At 34.1% G+C, this 10,593-nt stretch overlaps 1 protein-coding gene across 1 annotated transcript; it reads right to left on the bottom strand.

The window, feature by feature from the left end:
• Positions 1–1,080: 1,080 nt before the first annotated feature.
• Positions 1,081–1,933, bottom strand: LOC129876381 (non-specific lipid-transfer protein 2-like). Its single transcript, XM_055951801.1, has 2 exons — positions 1,494–1,933; positions 1,081–1,279 (listed from the first exon to the last, which is right to left on the bottom strand). Exons 1-2 carry the CDS (start codon positions 1,826–1,828, stop codon positions 1,270–1,272), a joined length of 345 nt encoding a protein of 114 aa, XP_055807776.1. The 5' UTR covers positions 1,829–1,933; the 3' UTR covers positions 1,081–1,269.
• Between the last annotated feature and the right edge of the window lie 8,660 nt (positions 1,934–10,593).

Raw genomic sequence — 10,593 nt, 5'->3', positions numbered from 1 at the left:
TAAATTTTCTATAAAAAACCCCATCATTTTAAATTTTGTAAAATAATATTCATGGTCGACCCGTGGAGAGAATTGTTAGTACCATGTGAAAAGATTATACTAAATAATAACTAGTTACTAGCTATTATTATTAACTAGTGGATCATTATAAATTTACATGTATTTGAAATTTGTAAATGCAAATATTATATACAAAAGGAACATGACGATATGCACTTTATCGTGCAGCCTTAGCATATTCCAATATCTTGTTTATAAACTATGATTTGATCATTTGGTAAGACAATATAAGAATTGAGGAAATTTAAATATTTTTCATAACTTGTGTTGTTTTACATGTTAATAAGAAAATACAATTTAAAATATTTAAATTATATGACTTTAACTTCATATCAATTTGATTTCATATCGTGAATTTAAATCTATGATTTCAAATTATGAATTCAAGGATATATCATATATTATAATGATCGCAACTTGCTCTAAGAGTCAAAGTTGGATTATTAGACAGAATACAAGTGTACTCCTTTCTTTAGCAAATGTGGGTTAAGCGTTTTGGGGCCTTATTATATACTCCCTTGGACCCATATTATATGAGAGTTCTAAAATTTATGATTTAAAATAAGTGATAAATATTTGTATGGACTATAAATTATTTCATTAAGTGTAAAATAAAAATTTTAAAATTAAATTATTACGGAGGGAGTTTCAGAAATTAAAATAGAGTACTCTTTCTTTGTCCGTCTAGATACGTACCATCATTCCAAGTATGCTCGATTATTACTTTATCTAGTGCATTTAACATATACTTATATGCTCATATTTCCGTAGTTCCCCTTCTGCTTTACGTATCATGATTTTTACTGAAGAATTTATGATGTAAAACAAATTAAAGTACAGTTAATTTATGCACCCTTTTGTGTAATTTCTCAAATTCCAAACTCATCCTCTTCTTAAGAATTACCAAGTCAAAATTAGTGTAACCAGTTATCTAAGCTAACTAATTATTGTGTAAATAATTTTACCATCGATGAACAAGAGTTAAGGGATGTAAAAAGAAAGAGAAAAAAGAAGAGGATATAGTAAAATATCATGTATTACTATGAAGATTGGGTTGTAATACATATATATGAGTACTCCAACAGACACAAATATATATTAAAAAGAAAGGAACAACATATATAGTGATGGATCGAACTCGATCCATTTTATTCTTCTCCGCAAGACTAGTACCAAATTATGCCTTGGAAAATTGAGCTTTCATCAACCTTACTGAACCCTGCAATGCCATATATTAAATCAACATTAACAAATTGATCGTGTACACATCATCATTTTGTAACATAATAGACCATATAATTTTACTACTACCTATATGGTGTAGAAATCTTCATATATATATTAATTAAATTAAATTTATATACTTTTGAGACTATAAAAAAATTTATGATGTACAAAATAGAGATCTAGTGTGAAGAAGGCGAATAACTTACTTGGAGCAGTCAGTGGATGGGCTGATCTTGTAAGGGATGCTTACGCCACAAGTGCTAGGGAGACCAGCGGCTTTGCTCATATCAATGCCCTTGATAGCACCAGCGGCTGATTTTAAGCAAGTGCATGCTGTCTTTCGGTCTGCTGGGGTCTTGGCTGCACCCAATAGACCCTTAACTTTGCCGCAGCAGCCTCCGAGGGGGCCACGTCCCTGGAGATAAGGGAGGCAAGGAGCCAAGCCAGATGTAACCTGGCCACAGGTTAGTGCCTTTGCATGGGGTGCAACCACCGCCATGCACAAAACAACAAAGCATGCAATTTTGCCTACCATTTCCATTGTTATAAAAATTGAGTAAAGACAGAAATAACTGAGTAAAGATAGTTTGGGAAGCTTTATGGAGTGCAAATGTATTTGTTTGAATATTGGATACAAAAGCTAGTGAGAACTTAAGGGTATTTATTGAGAGGAAATTGGGAGTAAATTAATTAATGGAGGAGTGAGAGAATTGGTTGGGAGTTGGGGTCAAATCCAACAAGGGTACATAATTAGGGAGGTGCCTAAAAAGTCTAAGTTCAGTTTATACGTGCAGGACTTTTATTGAAGCACGCTACGATTTAGGGCCCTCTGAAAGAATTCCTTTCTTTTTGCCTTTTATCTACTTGGTAGTATTCTCTTATTAGTTGTGGATTATTAGTTGTGGAGCCCAGAAATTTAGAGAAGAATATGTATACTTTCTATTTTTAAAATTGTGTCAAGAGTATGTACAATTAAATATATATACATTCATAATAATTAGCAATATTTAACCTCTGTACTCGACGTAAATTATAGTGTATGAGTCAATTTCTAAGGAAATGAGTCATCTTGTTTATCTTGGTAGCATTAATTAGCCCCATTCTTTGTCATGACTTCTCATATCGACCTTAATTTCCTTAGCTTGTATTTGGACATTTCGATTTGAAATCATTTAGTATTTGAATATTTAATTTGAAATCATGATTTCATATTTCAAATTTTCTAAAAAGCATGATTTAAGATTGTAACAACCCCTAAAATGTTGTATGTCGGTATTTCAATTCTCGACGAAAATAATACAGCCTCTGTATTTTGGGCATAACTTTTCATAGATTGGTCCAGATTAGGTGATTCAAATTTCTGGGTAATCACAACATCCTTACCTACAACTTTCATGAAGAACATAACTTCAAATTCGGAGTATAAGTAGGTCAAATAAATTAATCTTTGCAAGATATAGTGCTGTGACGGAATTGAGTGTTGATAGAAGAAAATTCATATCTCACTGTAGGTTGCTCCAAATTGATTGATTCTTGAAAGATATGAAACTAGACTTCCATATCTACAATTCTTATGAAGACACCAAATCCTAATAAGGAATTTATCTTATTCAAACGCAGCTTCGAAAATGAGTATTCTGTTAAAAAGAACTCATCTTACCTACCATGAAAACATCTAGATGCATTTGACATCATTCATGACATAAATTGTCCTCCATTTAACATCATCCATGACATCAATATATTCTATTAAATTTTCAGATTTTTCTTTATAATTATTTTATTTATTGTTAGGTCCCTCTTTCCCACCTATAAATACCCACCTTATTTCCTCATTTTATTCATCAAGCTTTCTTAAGCATTTCTTCTCTCTATATACTTCTTCTCAAATATAGTTTTAGTTTTAGTAGTATAAAAATACTACTCCGGTTATTCTTATACTCCGGGTAGTACACAAAACGCTCCGGCGAGAAGAAAAGACTAGGGATCCAAGAGTATTCCAATTCGGAGTAAACCTTCGGATTTAAGGTATGTAAGGCTTTCATAGCATCGGATTGAGTTCGTCCATGCGCCCAATATTTAAATTCATTATAATTGAGTTATAGTTGAGTTTTATCCAAATCTTGAATTCTAAATGAATTAATTCTTCTTCTATTGAGTTAGATATATTTATGCATTAATATTATTATTATTGTTATCTTTCATATTATTGGAATTATTGTTCATGGCTACTTTCCCATGAATCCTAATTGATTTGATGTTCATGAATATTTTTACACATGTTTTGAGTAAAGATGTTGGCTTTTTATTTTTTTTATTGATAAAAAGAGAGTTATATGAATTAATACTATATATGTATTTTATTGAGTTTTGAAAGAGCAAAAGAGTTGAATTTGAATGAATTTGAGAAAATGATATTTTGAGCAAGATGTTTTAATGAGATGAAAATAATGTTTTTGGAAGTATAATGATTGATGAACATGAAATGAGATGAGTTTGATGATTTAAATTAAAGTCCAATGAGACTAGATGATGAGTTTAATATGAGCACATATTTTGGGAGTAGTATTGAGCACCGAGTTGGGTAAGAGTTTAATTTACTCAAACCCCAGAACTACGTAGCCAGCGTAGGATGGAGGCTATGCCTCTTAAGTCCCAAAAAGAGGACTTTGATGAATGGATCCAAGATGGTGATGTCCTTTACCCTGGCAAGGTATTGGATGGATGTGGCAACGACATCGATTCGTTGTATCATCGCTAGCTCATAAGTGATGGTTGTCGGTTAGAGAAACTCCCAACTTAGTAAGCATTGTTTATTACTATTATTTTTATATTTTAAACTTGCATTACATATTGATGTTGAGATAATGTTGAGTTTTGAGCTGAGTTTTCTCAAGAGGAGTTTATTGATATTTGTCCTTACCTTCCTGCCATTTTACATACTCGTACATTCCATGTACTGACGTCATTCGACCTGCATCGTTTTATGATGCAGATACAGGTGTTAGAGATCCTCAACAGGCACATCGTTGAAGATCATTTCTTTTCAGCTATTTGGTGAGTCCTTCTTGTATTCGAAGGAACTCCTTATCCTTTTATTATTGTTGAGTGTGATGTTTCTTTTGAGGTAGCCATGGACATGTCATTGGCACCATCTAAGAGTATTAGAGGCTTCATAGACAAAGTTTGATGATGTAATCGGAGTAGTTCTCCTTAGAAACTACTTCTTCTAAGAATTATCTATTTTTCCTTTGATTATGACAAGCCCACATTAGTATTATTAAGTCTTCCGCTGATGAACAAATGAGTAATGAGACCAAGTGGTTCTCTCGGAAGCCAAAGATGGTTTCTGAGTGCCGGCCACGCCTAGGGTACCCTCTCGGGGCGTGACAAAGATTTCATCATAATTTCAATTTTTTGAGTTTAGGGCAGACTTGGACAAAATCTGAGTCAGGTGAGGTCTAGGGCGATCCAGTAATGGATAGGAGATTCAATTTATAGCTTGATTGATTGAGTTGATAACCAAGATGATACGGAGCATGTATGGCTTTATCGAATCATATTCGGGCGAGTAAAACTTCTGAAATGGAACTCAACGTGAAGGGTATATGTTAAGACGTCATGGAAAAATTGACTTAGAAAATTTGAGCTTAGGGCAGACTTGGACGAAATTTGAGTCAGGTGAGGTCTAGGGCGATCCAGTAATGGATGGGGGATTGAATTTATAGCTTGATTGATTGAGTTGATAACTAAGATGATACGGAGCCTGTATGGCTTTACTGAATCGTATTCGGGCGAGTAAAACTCCCAAAATTAAACTCGGCGTGAAGGGTATATGTTAAGACGTCATGGGATGAAGGTATGTTGTGATATGAGAGACCTTGAGACACTTTACGAGCTCTTTATCTCCCTATATCCCACCAGAGCGGTATGGTCCTGCTATGGCGAGACAGTCGCGGATTAAATCAAGGTAAAAACCTCCTAGAAACGGTATTTCTGCATAAAAGTTTTCTTAAGAAGTTAAGAGGCGACCCAAGGCACTTTTAATCATTTATCCACGAATTTTCGCGCCAAAGGTAAGATTATTACTCCCCTAATTCATATTTCGAATCCTAGAATCTGGAATTATGGTTGGTGATCAATGGAGGAGGTTTTTAGCCTGAGATTAATGGTGGAAAGTAGCCCTAGATAGGGGGTTAGGGTAATGAGTTTGGCCTAAGTTGGGAATTACATTATAATACATGTAAATTAGGTCATTGTGTTGATCATTTGTATATATGTGATTGTTTTAGACCAAGAATAAGCCGAACGAACCCATAAAGGGAAAGCTGCAGCAGTTTACAGTTGTCAAAAGCTTGGTTTTGAGGTATGTGATGATTTGTCTTACCGTATGTGTTATATGTGCTTGTTAATTTCTCAATTGTGTGCATGTATGTATATGAACAGGGAAGCATGAAATGAACCATGCGAAATGACTGTTTACTGTCTACTGTCTACTGTCTATGGCTTACAATAATAGACTTATTCTTGTTAGATAAGACTGTTAAACTATTCACTGTATTTGTGGTTGATTGTGTGTGCTTGAATTGGGTGTCACGTTCTGACACGTAACTGGATCGATTGTCATGTTTCGATGCACATTTGGATCAGATGTCATTTTTTGACATAATCTTGGACCGAGTGTCACATTCTGACACACTAATAGGTGATTGTAGGTCCCATGAGAGGACTTTTTTCTTGAAATTGCATGATAACTGGGATTGTTAATCTATGAGTATGCTTAAGTACCAAATATGAGATGATAAATGATAAGATCATTTTGTATATATGTATTTACTTTGCTGCAATTACTTCGTCATGTCTAATTTACTGGCTAGTCGTGTGATTCTACCAGTGTACCGTTGTCTTTGTGTATTGATACTGCACTTGCTCTGTCTTTATTGAGTACAGGACATCTTCAGACGGCTGTGGAGAGACCTCACATAGAAGACCGTTAGTTGATCAGAGTTCAAGGGTGAGCAAGCTTTTTTGGGCTACCATGGGCACTTCTTTATTTTAGTCCTTCACTCAGGACTAGACTCTCAAACACTTGTTTATTTTACGTCTTTTGGGGTTGCATCCCCTTCCTTTAGACTTGTTGTTTCATTAGAGTTTTGGTACATTGACTTTCAGATTCTAGGGGTATTTTTTTTGTTTAGTGGAACTGACTGAGTTTATGGAGACTCATCACCCTTTTTCTTATATTTAATCTGGTTAGTACCTTAGATTGCTTATCCTCTTGCGATTGCTATTAGTTTGGGATGCAATAGTTGTTCTTCCATCGGAGGGTTAGTGTGTGTGCCAATCACGTCGGGTCAGAGTTGTGACAAAAACTTGATCCATAAATTTATATTTTCTAAAACAAATCATCATTTTAAATTTGTAAAATAAAAAGATTGAGGCTCGACACGTGTATTTATTTGTTCAACTTTACACAAGTTTAAGTGACTATTTATGCACACCGAAAGTTGAGAGTGTAGATGTCATTTGAGGTCAAGTTAACAATCATATTTATATATTATTCCTAAAGAATAACTAGTTATTGTTATTGTTGACGAGTGCATCTTTATAAAATTATATGTATTTGAAAGTTTGTAATTAAAAATATTTATTTATAAAATAAATATGGAAATATGTTATTTATTTAATGCGGCGCTTTAGTATATTCCGATATCTTATTCATGAACTCACGTTTGTCATTTGGTAAGATTGTGTAAGAATTGGAGAAGTTTTAACAATTTTACAACTTGCAAATTTTCATGTTTATGAAAAATACAACTTAAAAATCAAAATTATTGCATGATCAAATAAAATTTCAATTTTATGTCAATTTGATTTTATATAATAATTTCAAATCATAATTTCATATCACATGTCCAAACGAATCCTTAGTTTTTATGCACGAAATACAAAACCCTTTTTGAGATGTGCGTTTGAAATTAAGATCCCATTTGAATTAGCTTATTTTAAATATTTTAAAATCAAAATAGTCAAAAGTCAAAAGCCAATTCAAACAGGCTCTAAGTCTATGTACTTTCCGGCTACATGACTCCATATAATTTGATTTACATACTAACAATGTATTTAGACGCAAGACTTCCTCTATTTATGTTTACTTGTCTATATTTGATCTGGCACACCTCTTAAAAGGCAGTAAAAAATATGATAATTTTACTATATCACTTCTTATTATGATAAATCATCGTACTCATTGAGAATTAATTAAAAACAATTAGCACTCCTCAAATGGTAATAAGGATAAAATAGATATAATAATAATTATCTCTAGATATTTTAATTTTACCAATAAAAACAAACATTTAGTTTTAATACTGTATACAAGTAAAACTAAGATGGATGGAGTAACTAATTTTACACACAAAAAATAATAATTCAGTGCCTTGTTAACAGGGGCGGAGCCACATTGTTGCTAGGGTGAACCTCCTTCGGCGAAATATATACTATTTATACATGGTAAAAATAATTTATTTATTTATAAATAGCAGATGTCGAACCCCCTTATGCTAGTTAGTGTGTCAACTTCTTCAGATTTTGAATCTCCTTATTGAAAATTCTAGCTCCGCCATTGCTTGTTAACATATTCATTTCATCACTTAGATAAAGGAGAGATAACAAAATTTTTACTTCCTTGCTTGCCTTTCTCTATGTTGCAGAAATTGATTTTATTATCTTCTACTAATTTTGATTATGTTATTACTTACTATCAAAAATACACAACGTGAGTTGATCAATTAGGGAGAAGAGAGAGAATTCTCAATCCAAATCAACTACTATCATATACAATGGCTTTTGAATTATATACATCACTAGGACTTAGTTCTAACAAACTCTAACAAAGTATTAACTAACTTGGTGGTCCCTACTTACTATCTAAATTCATTATTACAAGATAATTAGTTAACTAACAAATAATTAGCTATTGCTATTAACCAATTCCAACACTCCCCCTCAAGTGGGATGTATTGAACAAGTTCAAGAATCCAAGATTGGCAACTAAAGTATCATGTTGAGTTCTACCAAGTGTCTTTGTTAGCAAGTATGCCTGCTGATCTTTCGTGTGTATGTAGGTAGTTCTAATTAAACCTTGATGCACTCTTTTTCTGATGAAATAACAATCGATTTCAATATGTTTGGTACGTTCAGGGAACACAACATTACCAGCAATTTGGATAGCTTTTTTGCTATCACAATGAATGCTAGTTGGTCCTATCAGTTTAATCCCCTATTCCTGCCATAAGTTAGTGACCCAAACAACTTCTGTTGTCAAGGTGGCTAAACTTTTGTATTTAGCCTCTGCAGAACTCCTAGACACTATACTTCGCTTCTTGAATTTTCATGAAATTAAAAAATCATCAAACCTCAATAGGAAACCAGTGAGACCTTTTGGTATTTGGGCAAGCAACCCAATCTGCATCACAAAAAATTGTGAGTTGAGGCTTTTGGACAGAACTCATCAAAAGACCCCTTCTTGGGTCGATTTTGATGTATCTTACTACCCTTAATGTTGTATCCCAATGTGACACCTTTGGTCTCAACATAAATTAGCTTAAAGACTGCACTGCAAATGCTATATATGGCCTGGTATTGGTGAGATACAATATCTCCCTAACAAGTCTTTGATACTTGTTAACATTTTCAAGCAAATCATTATTGGTGGTAGAACCCTGATCATACTCCACACTATTCAACTTCGTGTTGCATTCTAGTGGTATGAGTGTAGGTCTTTCAACAGCTAGTCCGATCTCAGAGATCAACTCTTAGGCATAGTTTCTTTGATTCATCACTACCCCTTTACTGGATCTAAGGAATTCAATCCCCAAAAAGTATTTTAGCATACCCAAGTCCTTTATTTTGAAGTGCCTATGTAACACATGATTGGTATTTTCTATAAAAAACATTATTTTCTGTAATTAATAAGTCATCCACGTATACTATTATAATGACTAATCACTGCCTCTTCTCTTAGTGAACAAGGAAAAATTCAGATGGCTTTAAGTATATCTAGAACGGCCACCGACTTTTCGAAAATAAGGGGAGATCTGTTAGCTACATAGAAATTGTGAGTTTTGCATTCCACTGTTTGGAAGCCTGTTTAAGTCCATAGACTGACTTAACCAACTTGTAGACCATATGCTCCCCCTGAATTTTGAATCCCTTTGATAATTTCTGTCACGACCCAACCCCGTAGGCCGTGACTGGTGCCCGAGTTGGGCACCCAAACGTACCCTTATCCCAAATTAGCCTTTTAACCGAATAAACATAGGTAGTGATTAGGAAAGATTGCTAAATAGATCACAAAAATAGATGTAGGCACGAGGGCTGATAGGCCGTCACGAAACACACTCAACCCAAAACATATATACAAAACCCACAACATAACTCTGTCTACAAACCTCTACAGATGATAGTATAGTCATATGACGGGACAGGGCCCCGTCGTACCCCTGACCAAAATGTCCAAATATACAGAGATAAAGTCAGTACCAAAATACAAGCTCCGAACAAAAGAGCACTGTCAACGACGCAGCAAATATCCTAAACAGGTGGATCAGCAAATTGAACTTCGGTACCTGCGGGCATGTAACACAGCCCCCGAAGAAAGGGGGTCAGTACGAAATATGTATCGAATATGTAAAACATGAATTGTAATAAATAAAATCATAATCTGAATAGTATGTGCAGAAAATGAAATAAATGTTCAGAATTTCAAAATACTTATCATAATCCCAAATCATATATGCAAATACATATGCCGTATCCGGCCCCATTTCATGGGACTCGGTGAACAAAACGTGGTCGCCCTCCTGTCATTGGCGCCACAGCACATCATAACACCAGAGTAGGAAATATCTCCGTAACAGATCATATCATATCAGATGGCCATATCAAATCATATCAAATAAAATCATATCATATTATATATGTACATAGCACAGCATAACTCCATGGCATAACATACACCACAACCCATGTACATGTCATACCTGCCCCCTCACATCGGAGCATGGCGAAAAAAATGCAGAGAAGTACGCTTGATAACATATCCTGGCCCAGGCTTAGTGAAAGAATGGTTACAGTATGCACGAGTAGAGTAGTGAGAAACTAAATGTAATTTAAAATATAAAAATATTTATAGAGACTCAATAGCGTAATCCTGATGACAAGTCATATAAAAGAAACTGAGCTATAATCATAGTGTACTTCTTTCCGATGTCACAATGGTCTAGGTTAAAACAGTCTTTCAGA

The sequence above is a fragment of the Solanum dulcamara genome, chromosome 12, assembly GCF_947179165.1.
Source record: "Solanum dulcamara chromosome 12, daSolDulc1.2, whole genome shotgun sequence".
Classification (NCBI taxonomy): Eukaryota; Viridiplantae; Streptophyta; class Magnoliopsida; order Solanales; family Solanaceae; genus Solanum; species Solanum dulcamara.
Note: the sequence above shows the minus strand (reverse complement) of the source record. Positions and strands in the feature narration are given on the sequence as shown.

Bases quoted from the DNA above. Each gene is read 5' to 3' on its own strand.
- LOC129876381 (XM_055951801.1), bottom strand. From the start codon at position 1,828: ATGGAAATGGTAGGCAAAATTGCATGCTTTGTTGTTTTGTGCATGGCG.